Raw genomic sequence first — 18,538 nt, forward strand, 5'->3', positions numbered from 1 at the left:
GACATAACAACATAATCGCTCATGTCGGTATTGTGAACATTGACATAAAGAAAACGGAAGTATCAGTTTTTTCCCCTAATCTCCATAAGTTCATGTTGTTATGTTGCTATTAGGTCATTATGCCAGGATATTCACACTGCAAACATAACGACATACCGTATTTCTTATGTCGTTATGTTGTTAGTGTGAACTAGGCCATACAGGCACCAACGTATATAAATGTAAAATCATTCCAAAGAAAAGAGCAAAAGAATCATGTTATTTTGTTATTTATTTTTACAGTATTTTCTATTTCCAAGATTAAATGATTTACAAGATGATTTCAGTTACAGAAGGTAGATATTTAATAAATCTAGAATTAACTATTTATTTTGTAGAGCAACTTTTGTGTAAAATATTGACAGGGCTTGAAAATCGTCCCGTGACATCCATACGTTTTGGTCGCAAAATCTTCAATCGGGATAATTTTTTTGTGGGATAAGAGAGAACTGGTTGTTGCATGAATATAAAAATTATACAAATGAAATGAAGTAAAGGATTTTTTTAGTAATATATACCGTAGTAAAGCGGCTTTCAGATTTCAACTGAGCAAGGAGGGAGAACATTTTTTACTTTAGTGGAGTCGAAAGTAATTTCGCTTGTTTTGGTTTTGAATTTCTATGCTAAGTGATCTGCTAAGAAAATTCGCGCCACTTTGTTCCCTAATCAGAAGTAAAACCAAAACCAATCGTGACTCAATTGCACATGTTTTCCCGCGCTTCCTGCTGTCTTGTTTCGGGTCTCGATTGGTTCACTGTATTGGCTGTGTCCTTTGGGATTGGCCAGAGTGATTACTTTGCGACACGCAACTGAAAATCGCTCTAACTGTATGTGTTGTTTAGGTTTGTGTTTGGCGAGCTCGCCGATTGGTAAAAAGAAAACCCTTGTTACGTATACTCGTAACCAATCAAAGCAAAGGAATTTTCTCGGCCAATCAGGTTCAATGCCGAAATCGCGACTTTCCCACGCTTGGCGCGGGTTACCCGGTTTAAGTTTGAATTTTGATTGGTTAATTGAGTTATATGCCGCCAAAGTGATTGGTGCAATGAGTTCTTTTTGCTTTGCTTTTATAACAGCAAGAGGAAAACCGCTCCGTAGGCAGACCACAATTACTTTGTAACTAAATTATAAGTGTAATATAAGAAAGACTAATAACGAAATCAAGGAATTATTGGCGTAGGTTAAAGCTGAATAAACGTTTTTATCTACAATCGAACGACCTCTCCATATTATTGTAAAAGCTGTTTAGACTCGCGGCTTCCTAGAACACGAGCTTGTAAATGCAGATTGTAGAGTCGTTATTCACTGTAGATACTTTTAAGTCGTTTCGCTTACTCTGTAGACCGACACTGGGATATTGGCTTGCTGTCTTCCAGTTTTTGAAACCGGCTAAACTTGTTGAAAATGATTGGCAGCAGTGGTGTGATGAGAATAACGCCTGAAAGAGAACATGCTCCGCCAACAATCTTGCCAGCTGTCAGAGGAGTGAGAGAGAAAGAAAAGGAGAACTGTTTTAATTCAATCATTTCTATGGCCTTCAACTTATACCGTAAACAAGCCTCCCCCTAGCTACTGACAGTACGCCCTACCCTTTCAAATATCATTCGCAATGTAAGCTTCTTGGGAATACTTGGGAATAATCGATGTTTCTCTTTTCCCATCTGTTTCCCATGAGTAACATTGATCGAAGTCAGTTACAGTTTGTACTGAGGGTTCACGCGTACGTGGTCTAACCTCAGATGAGAAGCCATTTCTACGACAAAAGCAACTGAGACATAAGACAATTCAAGAATGCGGGCGACGTATTTAGCCTGTGTTGTAGGCGTAAACGGGGAAGGGTTAGAGGAGGCGAAAAACACTGTCCTTTCCCCTCTCATACTACCTTTATACATACAACATCATGTAATTGTAAAAAGTGAAAATACTAAATATTTGGACGGTAACTATAATTTTCGTGAAATTATGTTTTCTTACGAATACCTGGAGGTTTTGAGAACTACAGATAAGCGTACGCGACAATAACGAATAATTATAGGTCATGATAGTTCACAGTTAGGTTAATTGAAGCTCACAGAGTTATGATTAAGACGCGATGAAAACCAAAAGAAACTGTATTCTGATGAATACGCTATTCGTGATTTTCCCCTTCAATACCGTGAAGTTTGATCAATGAAACGGTGAACTCTACATCGTTGCGATAAACATGAATTCATTGTTTGGCACCTTTATCTTGGTTTTGCCAAATCCGCTCAGCCAATCAAATGGTGCCAGAGGTCAAGAAGTCAAAAGATGCACGTGCCAAGAATCAACACGTGCGGCTTATGGCTTTTTGATGCGTTTAGAAGTTTAGAAAACCAACAGAAACACGCCAAAAGTAACAAAAATCTTTCATGAGCAACTACGACCTTCGATTAATCCTTTTAGCGATAAATTCCTGCTCTTATCTCGAGCTTGCAATGTGCGCGGGGTGAACTGAACTCCGGCTGGATGAAGACGATAGCAAGATGGGATAAGAGTAGGAATCAAAAGCTTAAAATCTGTTCCAGTTTACACTTACCTAGAGTATTCGGGACCATATCACCATAGCCCAGTGTCGTAATCGTGACCACTGCCCACCAGCATGCGTCAGGAATACTGTGGAACGCTGTAGTTTTGTCCCACTGCTCGCAGTAGTACACTATAATGCCGAATAAAATTGTTCCGATAAGCGTTAGCGAAAAAACCGTCCAAAGATCGAACAGACACGCTCTGGCGGTTTTACCGAGTACTTTCATTGTGGACATGTAGCGCGAGATTTTTAGCACTCGGAAGATCTTTGAAAGGTGGAAGATTTTGATGACGAAAATGGGCACGACTTGGCTCTTAGACGTCATCAAGGAAATATAGAACGGAAGAATCGCTGCGATATCTACGACGGTTAAAAACCTTCGCAGAAATCTGCCCTTTTGTGGAGAAATAACAAAGCGCGCTACTAGTTCTACCGTGAACCAAGCCATGCAAAATTCTTCAGCTCGCAAGATGAAATATTTCAGGGCATTATGTGAGGTGCTGTTGTAGGTTGGCTGACTAGTGTTTCGGTTTGCTCCCAAGCTTAGGTTCGTACGAGTGTTGTAGACGTCCTGTTCGGAATCCAAATTTCGCACACTTGGCAGGGTTTCTATGCACAGAATGACAACAGCAAATACTATGACAACCAGCGAGAATAAACTGGTGATTCGTGCAAGCGGGCTAGATTCGGGAATCTCGCATAATTCCCAAAACTTTTGTCGACAAGTCTCCCTTGGACTGTCACGCTTCACCGCGCTAGGAAGAGGTAAGTTGTAATGTTTCTCTTCCGGGCTCAAATAATCGTAAAGTCCAAAGAAATGCAGTTCATCTGCCACAAGCTGCTGGCAAAACGTTTTTGTAGGAAAAACTAACATTCCACTTGTTGCGTAAAAGTAGAACACGCTTTCAAAAGTAGTTCGATTTCTGTCGAAGAATAGTTCGCCATTTTCTACGTCATAGTACAGTTCTCGCTTTGCAGGATCGGCTAGCAAACTTTTCGGAAAATTCTGAAGTTGCTGTAAAGATATTTCGTACCGTCTTCCGCTGACATTAATTTGTAGCTTTTCCTCTCGGAGTAACAGTTGCTTGCTTCTAATACTGTTGCTTTCTGTTTTCGGGGTCAGTTGCTCTTCATTCCGTCTGCGTAGAATTAAAGTTGCAGTCCCCCTGCGTAAATGTTTCGGTGTAGCTGGAAAGGCTTCCAAATTTGATGGCTTCCCATAGAAAGGTAGCATCTTCGGCGTTGCCTCGGCAGACTGTGTGCGTTTCTAACCAGATATTCTACGCGTACCTCCTGTTTTATTAATCGCATTATCAAAGAGCTTGTAAGCAAGAGCCAGACCGCATATTTTTTTTGTTTATCTATTATCCTTAACCCCGTCAACAGATTTTGTTTTATGCGATCTGTCATCGAGGTCAATCTGTTTCATTTCTGAAGCAATTAACTAGTATCTCAAGCAGTCGAAAGGGCTTTAAATTCTTCAAACCTGTGGCGAGGATTGAAATTTCTTTTTGATCATCTCTCAATTTGAAGCTGTATCGAAATATAACAAACAGCGACTCAACTTGGTTTTAATAACAATTATCAATTTAAAGGATCATTGCCAGATCTGATACAATCTCTATTGCAGGATTGTCGATTCACCTGATTTACATAATTAAATAATATCTGCTTACCCTGGAAGCATTTTAAGTGTTACTTTTCGTGTTTGTAATTCGAAGTTCTTCTGTTGGTTCTATTTTTCAGCTTTTTGTACATCTCAGTTATTTTGCCGTGGTGAACATATTAAAGACGACTACAACATCTTTTTTTTGACTCGCAACAAAATGTGCGACCGACTCCCTTCGTTGACTAAATAATAAAAGATAACATTTATATTTATCTTTCGGTTAACGTTCACACCAAGCGTTCTGAACGAAGGACAGGCCGCGGAAAATATGTTTGGTTAACTAGGGCTTGATATGTTTCTGGATGTCAAGGGTTACGATTATTATTTGTGTATCACGCTCGTTAAAGCAAGATTTCTCGCTGTAAGAAACTAAAAAAAAAAAGTTTTTTACATCTGGTAATAATCTTCCTAACTTAACTCAATTACAGTCTTTTCAGGAGTTCGAGGTTAACTAAAGACGTCTTACTGACATTTAATAACTCCGCAGCTGGATATTATTTGCGAATGGACCATCACCCGCTGGAAAGGAGGAACAAAATTGTGCGAGCCTGTGGGACTAAAAGCAAATTCTTTGTCCCTTGGCGTAGTTTACACTCGAAAAAAAATCGATACCACAAACTTTCAGATGACCATACTAGTCCTAGGAACTTAAAATGCGTTAAAAATATGCTGTGATCCAGTTATATTCCCAAGTTTACACAAGGAGAAAGCCACTAGTCCATTCCTATTTTTCCCAATCCAGATTTTTCCCAGCACTGTGCCTCATTTCTATGCTCAAAACCAGGTTCTTTCGTCTTTTCAGAAGAAATTTCACGATTTGTGATGGCTGTGCACATCGATAAAATTTACCTGTTTGTTTTGCTTGTCTCGGGACTAACTTACACTACTGTGAGTTATCAAGAACTCCCACGAGGTCATGGCGAAGAATTAGGCAAGCACAGAGATTCTGAAGGCCATGTGGACATTTTACACGATCTTCCTTCTCCGCAAGAGTTTTGGGATCAATATGCTAGTGCTCGCAAACCCGTTATATTTCGCGGTGCAGCGAAAAACTTTCCTGCCTTTCATTTGTGGACTGATCAATATTTGAAAGAAAGTTACGGTGAACTAGAAGTCAAGCTAGAAGCGAAACGAGAGAAAGATCATGTCCCGGTCGGAGAAAGAGGTCTTGGTAGGGACACGATTCGAAGTTTTCTCGAAACTTATCAACAAAAAGATTCCTACACTGTTTCGCAACTTCCGGATCCTTTATCGACTGAAGTAAGGGTTTTGCCCTTTCTGATGTGTGGTACGTTCAGTGAGAGAATTTTAGAAGCGAACCTTTGGTTGAGTTCTGGTGGAACAAGAAGTATGCTTCATAAAGATGCTGATAATGCAATCAACTGTTTGCTAAACGGAACTAAAGATTGGATCTTAGTTCACCCTGAGAACGAAGAAAATGTAAGTTTAAACTCGCATTATAGCTGATTTTAATCTAAGCGTTTATTTTATCCCAAGCAAAGTTCAAAATGACAAAATTCTGGCAACGAAAAATAGTCACTGAAGTTGAATACGTAATTCAATGAAAGCTTACTTGTTTAGTCGTGTAAAAATCCTTCAGTGTTCACGCGTTGCAATTATATGCAAATACTTCCATGTTGTCAAAACCATGGAAATTGACTCAGATTTTTGACAACAACACCTGTTTCCGTGGAAGCACAATATTTTTAATACTTAAATGAAAATCTGATGTTTTATATTTTATGGAACCTTTTATTTATTATTAAAATTAAAATACTGTTAGGGTAAAATAAATATTTAAACTGGTATATAGCAGGTACACGCTGGTGACTTGACTTGGTAAATATCTCCCATTATTCACCTGCAAGTTAAAGGTGCTGTTTTGAACAATGGTGATAATTACTGATTACTCAAAGTCACAAGAGTCAGTAAATACCCCTGTGAACAGACATGCTTGGAACCAGAAGAAAATTGTTCCCACAGGTGTCTCCTTATGGAAGGTTAATAACCTCACTCCATTTCATTTTCTCCCATAGCAATCTGATGAAAGAAATAAGATTTTGATTTCTTTGCCTTAGTTTATAATTTATAAAAGGCACAATGTGTAGTTCCAGAAAATATCCATACCCACCCCAAGGAAGGTTCATGGAAATTTCAAGGGGGAGGGGGGTTCAAAAGTCCAATTTTTTAAAGGAAAGTATGGCACTAAAATGGAATTTCCGGAGGGGTGGGGCAGGGGGGTTCAAGCTTCAAAACCTTCCGTGGGAGGGGTATGGATATTTTCTGGAACAACACAATAAAGATCAGTGCATGTTATTTCACTCCGTCACCTGCAGGGTGAGTTGGAGTGAAATATTAATACCGTAAATCCTCAAATTAGCACCCAGGGCACTTATTTCAAATTTAGGAGAAAATGGGAGGCACTTATTCAAGGGGGCGCTTATTTAATTTTTCCCAAATGGTAGCCTGACGTGATCATTTTTTTCAAAACATCATCTGCACATAATCAACAACCTGAGATATTTATCGACATAAAAAGCTGACCTTAAAGTTTAAATCGCGGCACTGTTAGTACTTAACGTGTTCAACGTGTTCGCTTAACGTGTTCCCAAACAGAAACAATGTACAAATCTAATACTACACGACAAAAACTATACATCCTTTGTTGTCTCAGCACACATCCACAAAATGGGGGGAGGGTAAGGGGCGCTTATTCAAGGAGGGGCACTATTTTTAAATTTTGGCCAACAGGAGGGGCACTGATTCGAAGGGGGCGCGTATTCGAGGGGGGTGCTAATTCGAGGATTTACTGTATATAATCATTATGAGAACATATTTACAACCATAGGTTGATCCAGAGTTCTTTATAAGGTTGGGGTCCCAAGATTTGTCCAGTCCTTTGCACCTTATTAAATTAAAGTGGGACCCTCCAAAAATTCAGTATTTTAGATACTTTCAGCAATAAGGGAGAAAGGGCAGGACTTGGGTCTCTTCCCTAAATTTGCCACTGATAACAGAAATAGATATTTTATTTCTTATTCATGTGTGGCTCATGATTTTGTGAATTGTAGATACCCATGGCTGATGGAGACAGGGGTTATGGAGGATTTGCCACCCTGGATGTTCAAAGTGTGAATCTTATCAAGTATCCCAGGTTTAAACAAGTAAGATGGCAATATGCAAATATGACACCAGGGGATTGCCTCTTCTTACCTTACAGTAAGTGATGCTATTGGTTACAATTTTAAGGCATGTTTATTTAGAGAGATTACATAAACTTGCTTACTACAACTTTCCAGTGAGAAATATGATTCAGACCTTGTCCAATTCAACAGAAGTAATTGACACTATTTGTTTAAATGTAAATTCTTGTCTTATAGCCCTTTGGTTTGTTACACATTGTTGCACTTGGCTTAGACGTCAAGGAAATTGGAAATTAGAAGACTTCAGGGATCTTTGGATCATCTCCAAAAATCTTTAGAAGTCCTGTTAGTCGCCACCTTCCCCCACCCTTCCCCCACAAAAAAGGAAAATGGAAATAATACTTTGTTTGACACAGAAAACAGTGTAGCAGGTGCAGAGGCTGTGTTATAACATAGATTTGTTTCTTGTTGTTGTTTACAGGTTATTGGCACCAGGTGCGATCTTATGGCTCAAAGAACATGGCTGTTTCAGTCCTCTTCTCACGGCTGACAGAATTTGACCCCACAGGCTGTGAAAATGCCAAGTTAGAATACACACCCTTGTCAGATGTGAACATGGTTTGGACCTATCCAGGGCATGGACCCCAAACCATGGGCAATATAGACCCATTTGAAATGAAGTATGCAGCATCTATAGATTTTAAAAATGAAAATTTAAAACTGTAAATTGAAGGGTATTTCTTTTCAAGTTAACTACAAATAAAGAGCTTGAATCAAGCATGGTTCTTAAAAGTAGCTGTGTGTAGGCCTCACTACAAAAGCCCAAAAAATGATCTTAAAATCTATGTGGAAATTCCCAATTTCATCTCATAAAACCCCTCTTAAAATTTCCAAATATGTCAAAAATTTTCTTAAAATGGCCAAATATAGCACAATTTTTTTAAAGTGAAACCTCAGCTCATCCCCCCTCCCCTCCTTGAGCCTCAGTTTAGCTCCGCTGCCATGTTTGAACATTTACTGACCACTTACTTCCATAGGAATGGTGGAAAACATTTCAGAGGATGGAAACACTGCTGTAAGGTTGGATTGCAGCTACCAATTGGCAATAGTAAACAACTTGCACGAAAATGGATTCAAATTGTCATTTTGTTGGAATTCTAAATAAAGCGGGGAAACCATTTTTCTTCAAAATCAGCTAATAATCTAAAAATCCTGCAAAAATTCTATTTTTTTAATTCCAAAATGTCTACAAATTTTCTGAAACCTTAAAAATCCTAAAATATCCAGCTTTTTGTATCTAGGACTTAATCTGGGTGCCAGCAGAAATGGCTAACTTCTTCTTGGTCTTACATGTAGTGGAGGAGACCACTGGGCTTTTTGGAGTCCTACAGTACATCTCAAAAAGCACAGATCACAAGTTATTTGTATTCTTGGTGCTAATGATTTTCAACTGATTTTTGTTTGGCAGAGATGAGTACCTCTCTCAGTTTGAAGGAAGAGAAGATAGACGACTGTTTGTGGATGATATCTTTCAACAGTTGACTGAGGTAAGGAAGGCAAATCGAAGCTTTCTTTATAAATGCATCAAGAATTTGACAGTCTCAGCACAGTGAGGGACATGTTATGTGACAGTGTAGTTTGTTGTTGTTTTTAAAGGGAGGAATCATGGAAGAACACGATGATGCAAGGAGAGATATTGCAGAAAAAGTAAGGCCTAATGGAATTTACTTAACTCTTAAGATGCCTTTTATTCCTAGGTCTTGCAAGAACATTCTGGAAATACATTGTCCAGAATTATTTAGTGTCATAAGACATTTCCATCTAATTCAACAATTTTTAATTAATAATTTCCTTCTTTGACTAACAGTGACTTCTGATAGCTGTGCCTGAGTAAGCTAAATGATCAAATTAAGATGCTCACTTGTCGAAACATCAATGTCTAACTGGGAGAATTTATTTTTGCCTTATTTGTGAAGGTCTTTAAAGTAATGGATGCCGACAACAAAGGTTATGTCACTAAACAAGACATTGAGGCACTGACAGTTGAACAAGTGAAACAGATGGCTAATGAAGTGGATGGTGACCCTGCTAACACTGAGGAATATGAGTTCGCTCTGTTTGATCTTGATGAAGTCAAGTAAGGGATGTATAATGAACACTAAGGCCCTATCCACACTACGCGGGAGAAATTTGAAAACGAAGCTTGATCTCTACAGTGAAGCCTAGTCCGTCCACACTAATCCGTTATGAAAACGGAGCTTTTCGAAAACGCTCTTCAAACCGGAGGAATTTGAAGACACCAGCTTTGCGTTTTAATGTGGACGGAAACATTTTGAATACGGAGGTTTTCGAAAGCCGATGACGTCTTGATAATCTTGTGATTAACCGTAACCCTCAAGGGTGCACTTAAGCTTTTCTGCTGTCAGTGATTATTACGTTTTCAAATTTCTCCGGCGTGGTGTGGACGGAAAACTAATGATGCGTTTTCGGAGGGAAAACGCCTTAGGCCCCGTGCACAACACACGCGTGAGAGAGCGCGTGGTATAGAAATTTTTTTTGTGCTTGGCATAGAAACGCGTTCAAAACAGAAGGAGAGAGTGAAGAAAATTCAAGACAAAGTGATCTTTGCCTGCAGAATGCTGGTGATCAAACGGTTGTTTTTATAACTTACATTGTAACTTATAATGTACATCGTAACTATGAGTACAAAAGAAAGGCTGTTGTTTTCGTTGTTACGTATGTACTTTAAGCAAAATGTTGTTAGGGTGTTGATCAGACTTTTCTCATTTTCAGGTCTGTTTTTGACAAGGCTCTGGAAGATGGTGACGGGAAACTTACGGTTAAAAACCTGATAGTACGCTATGAGGTAAGGAAGTCCAAAATAAAAACCAAGGCCACAAGTAATCAAGTAGCTGGTGGGATTCACCAATCAGAACTTGAAGCGATGTGACTGGCAGTATTCAGGTGATGGAATTGAAAGCATGTATACATCCGATTACAACAAGCGCGGGAAAACGTGCAAGCGGCAGGAAGCGCCGTTAGATAGCCCGTGATAAATGCGAAAAACACGAGAAAACAAGTAAGCGGCGCCAATTGCGGTAAAAGCTGTAACAGGTGTCAAGCACCCGAAAACACGTTGCTGGCAGAAGGGGTGGGAGGACATGTAACCGGCACTGGTAAACGAGGGAGAATATGTTTCCATTGAAAAGGGCGGGAAAACATGTACCCGGTGACAAGCGCTGGAAAGCACGTAACCTGTGTAACCTGTGCATATGGCAACCTCGATACCAGTTTCTCTCTCCTTTGCCTTTCAGAGAGAGAGCCTTGCATCGATGTTGTGCACACGGCAAGCGCGGGAAAACATGTCACTAGTGACGTGTTATTGGTTAGCAAATGTTTGGTTTTGATTGGCTGATAAGACAGCAACTTTGTTTTCTTCAGTTGCACGGTATAATTTTAACAAACCCTTCCCTACCAGAGCCAAACACCCTCTCCAACCGGCGGCCGTAATGATATTTTTTCCAAAACCGGAGGTAATTGATTAAAGCCATCGCGAACAACCGGGCTATCAGTAATGTCTTTTGTTTGAGGACGAATATATACGTCCTTGGAAGAGAATTCTCATTCAGAAAAACAAATACAAGGCCAAAGAAAACACTTATACCTATACAGTGCAACCCGATGACGAACGCACTCGTAACCATAAAATTTGTCATAGAAGTTAAGGAAATTGATAGATATATCTTTAGTTAATTCTTCACTTCCCGAAATAACGTTAACAACGAAATCTACTGTAATGTATAGTTTTGGAAAGTTATCAGCAAAGTATCCGTTTCTATGTGGCAGGATTTTGGTGGCTCAGCCAAGGTAGCCAGAGAACTTTACAGCATGCTTCAGCCTGAAAATACTGATTTTGTGTCCGAAGACGAAATGAGGAAGCGTCTTGATGATGTGTTGAAGCTATATCTGAAAAAGAAAGATGATGACAAATCAGGTCAGTCAACAAAATCTTTACGTTTGTTTCCCAGATCTCTGCATATCTCATTTCCGTCAGTGATACTCTTGTCGATAGGAGCTTCGCGCCACATTTTAAAGTTCTTGTTACAGTGCATAAAGTTACAGTTTAGAAAACGCAAAATAGTTGTTATATTTGGGGTCGAAAAATACCATTAAGGTAGTTGCTTACCAAACAGGCACAAAGATGGGGAAGATAGAGGCAGATTTAATCTTTGAACTTGGCGAAGAAGAAGATAACAAAGAAAATAACAAGTTAACAAAAGAATGTATAAACTGCTTCCAAAACTAGGCAACAATAACTTGTCTAATTTAACTTTTCGGACTTTGTAATTTGGATGATGTCTCCGTGTGTAGCTTAAAATCTTGAACTAATATGTCAGATTTTTCCCGTACCATTGTTGACAGTAGTGTGTTATGAAAGGCCAATTACTCAAAAACCGACATTTCTCAAATTCCAATTCGATCCTTGAATGCACGGACATTTCTGAACGAGTTCTGTGAACTCCTTGGTGCTCCGTGGGTAAACAAATTACATTTACATTTACATTTACTAATAGCAATGCTCTTTTCATTGCTTTTTGGTTATTTTTTTCTGCAGGAATTTACTACGAAAAAGAGTGGGCCGAAGATAAGGAGATTATGAAAAAAACTTTGCCATCAGCCGCAGACAACTTGGACTCCATACAGACGGAATTACCACACACTGAGCTGTGACTGAAATCGTACTTCCCAGCATATTTTCAAAAGTTTTCAGTCGTCACGCAACTCTCCTTGAGAGGCGTGTTGCGTGACGGATTGTAACTGACGCATCGCTGCTATTCTGAATTGTTTGTCAAAAACATTCATACGTACAAAAGAAGGAAATATTTTCAGCAACTGCTAAAAAAATGCAAGAATTTAAGTATTTATAGAGCCGGTAAAAAACTAAGTTTTTTTTTAACTCTTCCAAAGATGGATTTATGAAAGAATGAAATAAGTTCAATAAAATATCAACACAAGAAACCCTCATAAACGTTATAAGTAGTACCCAGGCCACACGCCGAGGTGTGATCTCCCATGCGAGCAAATACCGCCATATTGTTTTATTTTTGGGGCGAAGAGTAGGTCTCACCACCTTGCTGTCTCTCGTCAAAGTGAGTAAGTCAGTAGGATGCAAAACAATAAAAGCAGACAGGAAGTTTTGACAAAATTCCAAGCAAACTTTGTTTACGATTTCCCCGCAAGAGCGATTTTGCGGCGTTCCTCCGCAAGAACAGAGAAGGAGGGGATAGCAGAGGGAGGGAAGCAAGCTCATTTCCAGAAAGAAAAGTCGTTTGCAAGCGGGCGACCTCAATAGCTGTACTATAAATTTGTATTTTTGTCCGTATTTCAAACAAAAATACTGTGCTACCTTTGAGTAAAAAGCACGACAGTCTGGTAGCAAAACCATCTGCTTGGCGAGGTCAGGCTAGTTAAATTGCTTTACTAAATTAATTGTTCATGGATGACTTCTTTGACAAAAAATAACAAGCATGAATTTTGATCAAGGCATTCCAGCAAGCAGTTAAACTCACGAGAGTAATGGCTACAGTAAACGTTTCTGAAGATGGAAAGCGGAACATTTTTGCGGCGGCTGAGCTGCTATACTGCTCATCGATATAACCGCTGGAATATATGACCAGTTTACAGCTCTCCCAGTTTTAAACGCTTTTCTGTCCATTGCGGCATTTCTTGGAAATGCTTTGATCCTAGCCGCTCTTCGTAAGTCTTCACTTCATCCACCGTCCAAAGTCTTACTAAGTAACCTTGCAACTACTGATCTTTGAGCGCCTCGCTGTTATTTCTCTTATGTCTGTATTGGTTGAGAATTGGAAGATCTGTCGCTACGCAGTAGTCGTGCTTTCTATGACTAGTAATTCATTGTGTTTGGTGTCTCTGTTGACACTGACTGCAATAAGCGTGGACAGACTTCTTGCCCTGTTGTTGGGGCTGAGATACAGACAAGTTGTAACTTTGAAGCGAGCTCACCTGATCGTTGTTACATTTTGGGCTGTATCCACCATCTTTTCAACAATGCAGTTTTTGAATTTCTTTATAGTCTTGTGGTGTGAAACTATACTTACATTACTTTGTATAGTAACTTCGACCTTTTCTTATACAAAGATTTTCCTCACCCTCCGCCATCATCAAAACCAAGTACAAGAACGACCAAGAACATGTTCAACAACCGAACCAAATAAATCAACTGAACATAGCGCGATACAGGAAGTGTTCACTGCACTGTGGTTAACGTTCACGTTACTCGCTTGTTATCTACCACAAGTAATATTGGCAACTCTGCTCATTCATGCTGAGCCATCTTCATCAGTTTCTCTCGCTTTTGGTTTTACAACTACCTTAATTTTTGTTAAATAACTCCTCATTAAACCCGATTCTTTACTGCTGGAAGATAGAGGAAGTGAGACAGGCTGTGAAGGACACAATCATAGAAGTACTTTGCTGTTGATCGAGTTATTTAGCTCTTGTGGAACTATTAGTTAGAGAACAGAATTTATGGGTAAATTAACATCGTACAATGTCTATGAAATAAAACTTGTTATCCCTCTGTTATGCAAATTAAGCGGCAATATTAATACAGTTTACTTTGACCCATGTGTACACGAAGACAGAAAGTTGCTTTTGTTATTTATTTTCCAATTTGAACAGATTGAAAGTTTCACCTTTCATGGCTTAAATAAATATTCACTCAGTAAGTTATTGATTTTGTTAAAAGGATAATTTCCTTAGGTTGGTTCCATCTAATTAATGTCGTTAAGGTCATCTTCTAATGAATTTTTTGTAAAACAACTTCGTGAGACAGTTACCCGGTACAATGATGAAGGTCTTCGCAGCCTCGCTTCAAAAAGTAAGGGTCTTTTTCAGATCACGTGCCGCACTAGTTAATGAAGAACATCCTCCTAACTTTAAAAAGGGACGTTTATATATGATAAAAACAATAACTTTGTATTAACTGGTTCAAGAAAAATGAAATTAAGCTAATTCTTACTCTAAGTAAGTTGTGTACGTCACAAACCTCAAAACAAGTATTTATTCTACAAAGAACTTGGATTGTGAGCTGAGTTTTACAATGAACGTTTCGAGTTCTGTTTTGCAATTTTTCTGGCGGTTAAACATTCTTTCATGATTTCAGTCGAAGTGTAATTCCAAAATTGAATCCTTCATAACAGACGATGTTGCCAATTAGTTGACACTCAGGAGTCATTATTTTCTGTACCATGGCAGCTTTTAAGGTTCAATAACGCCGAAGGTCGCTGACTGTGTCTCAACCTCCATCATCCTTAGAGCGTGACATTGAGTAAATACATTGACACATATAGGTCGATGGATAAAAAAAGGGATAATTGCCCATTTGCAACCCTTTTAGACCCTTTTAGACCCTTTTATATAGTCGAAGAGTGACTTCAAGTTAAGCAACCTCACAGCGGAAGGATTTTCTCATCCCATAAAGGATGCATATTGCAGCTGCCGCAGTGACGTATTATTACCTAGAATAAAAAAATATATATATTGACAGACGTCGATTCGTCTTTTAGGCGAGGTTTTAATTTCTAAGATGGCATAAAAAGTGTCTTTTATCATTTAACTACAACTATGTAGAAAAATGACCGTACTAACGTTACTCAACGGGCAAGAGATGGAAAGCAGGAAATATTATGCTGTTGATTGTTGATGTTCCTCAGGAACATTATACATATTTGACACTCGAAGTTGGCGAGGTATAGATGCATTTGCATTTTATAAAGGTTGTGAAAAGCTCTTTTTGTCTGCGATGAACCTAAAAATGTACCTAACAACTCACACAGATTCCAGACCCAAAAAGAATTTATCTTTAGAGCAGTAAAATTGCTGTAAAGATCCACAGAGTTGTTTTAAAATACTTTTTAAGACGTGTAAGCGATTTCTTCTCGAAAAAGTAGATGTGAAAATTCACAGTAAAGTCAGGTTCTATTTTCCTCCACTCCCTTACCTTCCTTTTTGTGTTCTTTTACCTTTTCTTTCATCTCTTGTAATAAAATTAATGAGATGTACGGCTGCGTACAAGAACAAAAAGGTTAAGCAGGCAAATGATACTAGCTATTATCACAGTTCAGAAAACAATACTTAAAACACTGTTTTTTTGGGGGGTTTGTGACATGGACAACTTACTTAGAGACAGAATAAACTTAATTCCATCTTTCTTGGACTATTCATTGACAAGTTCTCGTTTTGCTCATAAAAGACCGTTTTTAAAAGTTAGGAGGCTGTTCTTCATTAACTAGTGTGGCACGTAACCGGAAAAAGACCCTTCTTTAAGTCAGACACTGTTATTAAGTCCAAAACTGACATAATACCACTAAACTGTCTTACAACGTTGTTTTATAGACCCTTTATAAAAACAGTAGTAAAGAGAAGATGACCTTAACAACCTCAGAAAAGGCATCCTTTTAACAAAATCAATAACCTACGGAGTCGGGGTATTCATTTAAGTTTTGAATTAATTAACGGTAGAACTTTCAGGCTGCCTAATTGGAAAATCAATTAATAAAGGAACTATCTGTCTTCTTGTTCACATGGCTCAGAGTAAACTGTATCAATATTGCCGCTGCATTTGCATAACCGAAGCGATAACAAGTTTTATTTCATAGTGATAGACATAGTACAATATAATTTTCATTTACCCCTAAACTTTGTTCACTGCCTAATAGTTCCACAAGCCTCAAGAGCTAGCTAACTAGGTCAATCAACAGCAAAGTACTTGTCTAATTTAATTTTGTCCTTCACAGCTTGTCTCACTTCCTCTATCTTCCGAAAGTAAAGAATCGGGTTTAATGAGGAGTTAAAGAACATTAAGGTCGTTGTAGAACTAAAAGCGAGAGAAACAGATGAAGATGGCTCAGCATGAATGAGCCTCACCTGACCTTCCTTCTTCGCTCCCTGTTGCGCATAAGGCCGCGCGGTTTCCGTAATATGAGATGTTTTACAGGGAAGGGCTATCGGCCCTTCGCCCAACCCCCAACTTGAAGGACCAGGTGCTGCAGTTCGTCTGACCTTTCACCTGGAACCTGCCCAGCAAGGCTGAACCTACCAGGGACTGCAGTCCCAGCTGAGCTGGTATAGCTTCCAGGGTCACTAAGGCACGCAAACCTCCCCGCCACTTTAAGGTGCAGCACTTAGCACCTTAGCGTCATCAATTAGATGGAACCAATCTAAGAAAAAATATCCTTTTAACAAAATCAATAACTTACTGAGTGAATATTTATTTAAGTCACGAATGGTGAAACTTTCAATCTGCTCAAATTGGAAAATAAATTACAAAAGCAACTTTCTGTCTTCGTGTATACATGGCTCAAAGTAAACTGTATTAATTAATATTGCCGCTTAATTTGCATAACAGAGCGATAGCAAGTTTTATTTCATAGACATTGTACAATTTTGATTTACCCCTAAGTTTTATTCTTAACTAATAGCTCCACAAGAGCTAGCTAGCTAGATCAATCAACAGCAAAGTGCTTGTCTGATTGTGTCCTTCACTGCTTGTCTCACTTCGTCTATCTTCCAGCAGTAAAGAATCGGGTTTAATGACGAGTTAACAAAAACTAAGGTAGTTGTAAAACCAAAAGCGAGAGAAACTGATGAAGATGGTTCAGCATGAATGCCGAACAAAGTTAGCAATATTACATGTGGTAGATAACAAGCGAGTAACGTGAACGTTAACCACAGTGCAGTGGACACTGCCTTCCTGTATCGTGCTGTGTTCAGTTGATTTATTTGGTTCGGTTGTTGGACATGTTCTTGTATTTGGTTTTGATTATGGCGGAGGGTGAGGAAAATCTTTGTATAACAAAAGGTCGAAGTCACTAGACAAAATAATGTAACTATAATTCCACACCACAAGACGATAAAGATATTCAAAAACTGCGTTGTTGAAAAGACGGTGGATACAGCCCAAAATGTAACAACGATCAGGTAGGCTCGCTTCAAAGTTACAACTTGTCTGTATCTCAGCCCCAACAACAGGGCGAGAAGTCTGTCCACGCTTATCGCAGTGAGTGTCAACAGAGACACTGAAAACAAAGTACTGCCTGTGATAAAAAGGACGACTACTGCGTAGCGACATATCTCCCAATTCTCATTTGCCGCAGACATGAGAGAAATAACAGCCAGAGACTCTACAATAAGACCAACACAAAGATCAGTTGTTGCAAGGTTACTCAGCAAGACTTTGGACGGCGGATGAAGGGAAGACTCCGTGCGAAGAGCGGCTAGAATCAAAACATTTCCAAGAAATGTCGTAATGGACAGAAAAGCGTTTAAAACTGCGAGAGCTGTAAACTGGTCATGTATTCCAGCGGTTATATCTGATGAGCAGTATAGCAGTTCAGCCGTCGTAAAAATGTTCTGCTTTCCATCTTCAGAAACGTTAACTGTAGCCATTACTCTGCCGCTGCGATCTCACTATCTGTGTGTAGGCGTGAGTTTAACTGCTAGCTGGAATGCCTTGATCAAAAAATTTATGCTTTTTATTTTTTGCCAAACATGTCATCCATGAGCAATTAATTTGGTAAAGCAATTTAACTGGCCGGAAAAAGAAGAAAACAAATTAGCTAGCCGGACCTAGCCGAGCAGATGGTTTTGCTACCAGACTGTCGTGCTTTTTGCTCAAAGGTAGCACAATATTTGTTAACGTTGTTTGAAATAATGTCAAAGATACAAATTTATAGTACAGCTATCGAACCCCGCGCTCACTCCTCTCCTCAACGCCTTTTCCCCCTCGCCCGCTGAAAAGTTGCAACAATAATCATATTTCATCAGGTTATGGCAGTGTTATGGGGAAAAAATTCGGCAATACGTTAAACCGTTTACTATCCATGGTTAAACCTTTCTTAGTTTCCGAGATAAAGGAAAGAGATACACTATTTTGACTTTAAAATTTCACTAAATGAAACGTGAACAAGTTACATGGAATAAATTATTTTTAAAGCTTGTCACGTGTTTGTGGAAATGTAAGGGGAAACAGTTAGGAAATGTTTTACTTACTTACAAGTAGAACTTACTATGATGGGAGAAGATTGCGTGGCAAAAAATCGTCTGTGAGCGACACTG

The 18,538-nt window shown here is 39.0% G+C and overlaps 4 protein-coding genes across 4 annotated transcripts in view; 2 read left to right on the forward strand and 2 right to left on the reverse strand.

The window, feature by feature from the left end:
• Positions 1–1,238, forward strand: part of LOC145482044 (uncharacterized) — a 37,954-nt gene extending 36,716 nt beyond the window's left edge. The window contains exon 51 of the mRNA XM_081460621.1: positions 1–1,238. This exon is cut by the window's left edge and continues 231 nt beyond it. The gene's annotated coding sequence lies outside the window, so the exon portion shown is untranslated.
• A 119-nt stretch (positions 1,239–1,357) lies between these two features.
• Positions 1,358–4,093, reverse strand: LOC145482052 (potassium voltage-gated channel subfamily A member 3-like). The gene is made up of 2 exons (XM_081460631.1): positions 2,597–4,093; positions 1,358–1,513 (listed from the first exon to the last, which is right to left on the reverse strand). Exons 1-2 carry the CDS (start codon positions 3,819–3,821, stop codon positions 1,371–1,373), a joined length of 1,368 nt encoding a protein of 455 aa, XP_081316757.1. The 5' UTR covers positions 3,822–4,093; the 3' UTR covers positions 1,358–1,370.
• On the forward strand, positions 4,086–13,568 carry LOC145482050 (uncharacterized). The gene is made up of 9 exons (XM_081460629.1): positions 4,086–5,696; positions 7,328–7,475; positions 7,881–8,079; positions 8,868–8,946; positions 9,056–9,106; positions 9,376–9,536; positions 10,193–10,265; positions 11,246–11,393; positions 12,015–13,568. The coding sequence occupies exons 1-9, from the start codon at positions 5,079–5,081 to the stop codon at positions 12,128–12,130; spliced, it is 1,593 nt and encodes a 530-aa protein (XP_081316755.1). The 5' UTR covers positions 4,086–5,078; the 3' UTR covers positions 12,131–13,568.
• Positions 13,569–16,921: 3,353 nt separating this feature from the next.
• LOC145482066 (melanocyte-stimulating hormone receptor-like) lies at positions 16,922–18,485 on the reverse strand. Its single transcript, XM_081460647.1, has one exon. The coding sequence runs from the start codon at positions 17,867–17,869 to the stop codon at positions 16,931–16,933; it is 939 nt and encodes a 312-aa protein (XP_081316773.1). The 5' UTR covers positions 17,870–18,485; the 3' UTR covers positions 16,922–16,930.
• Between the last annotated feature and the right edge of the window lie 53 nt (positions 18,486–18,538).

The sequence above is a fragment of the Orbicella franksi genome, chromosome 3, assembly GCF_964199315.1.
Source record: "Orbicella franksi chromosome 3, jaOrbFran1.1, whole genome shotgun sequence".
NCBI classification, from domain to species: domain Eukaryota; kingdom Metazoa; phylum Cnidaria; class Anthozoa; order Scleractinia; family Merulinidae; genus Orbicella; species Orbicella franksi.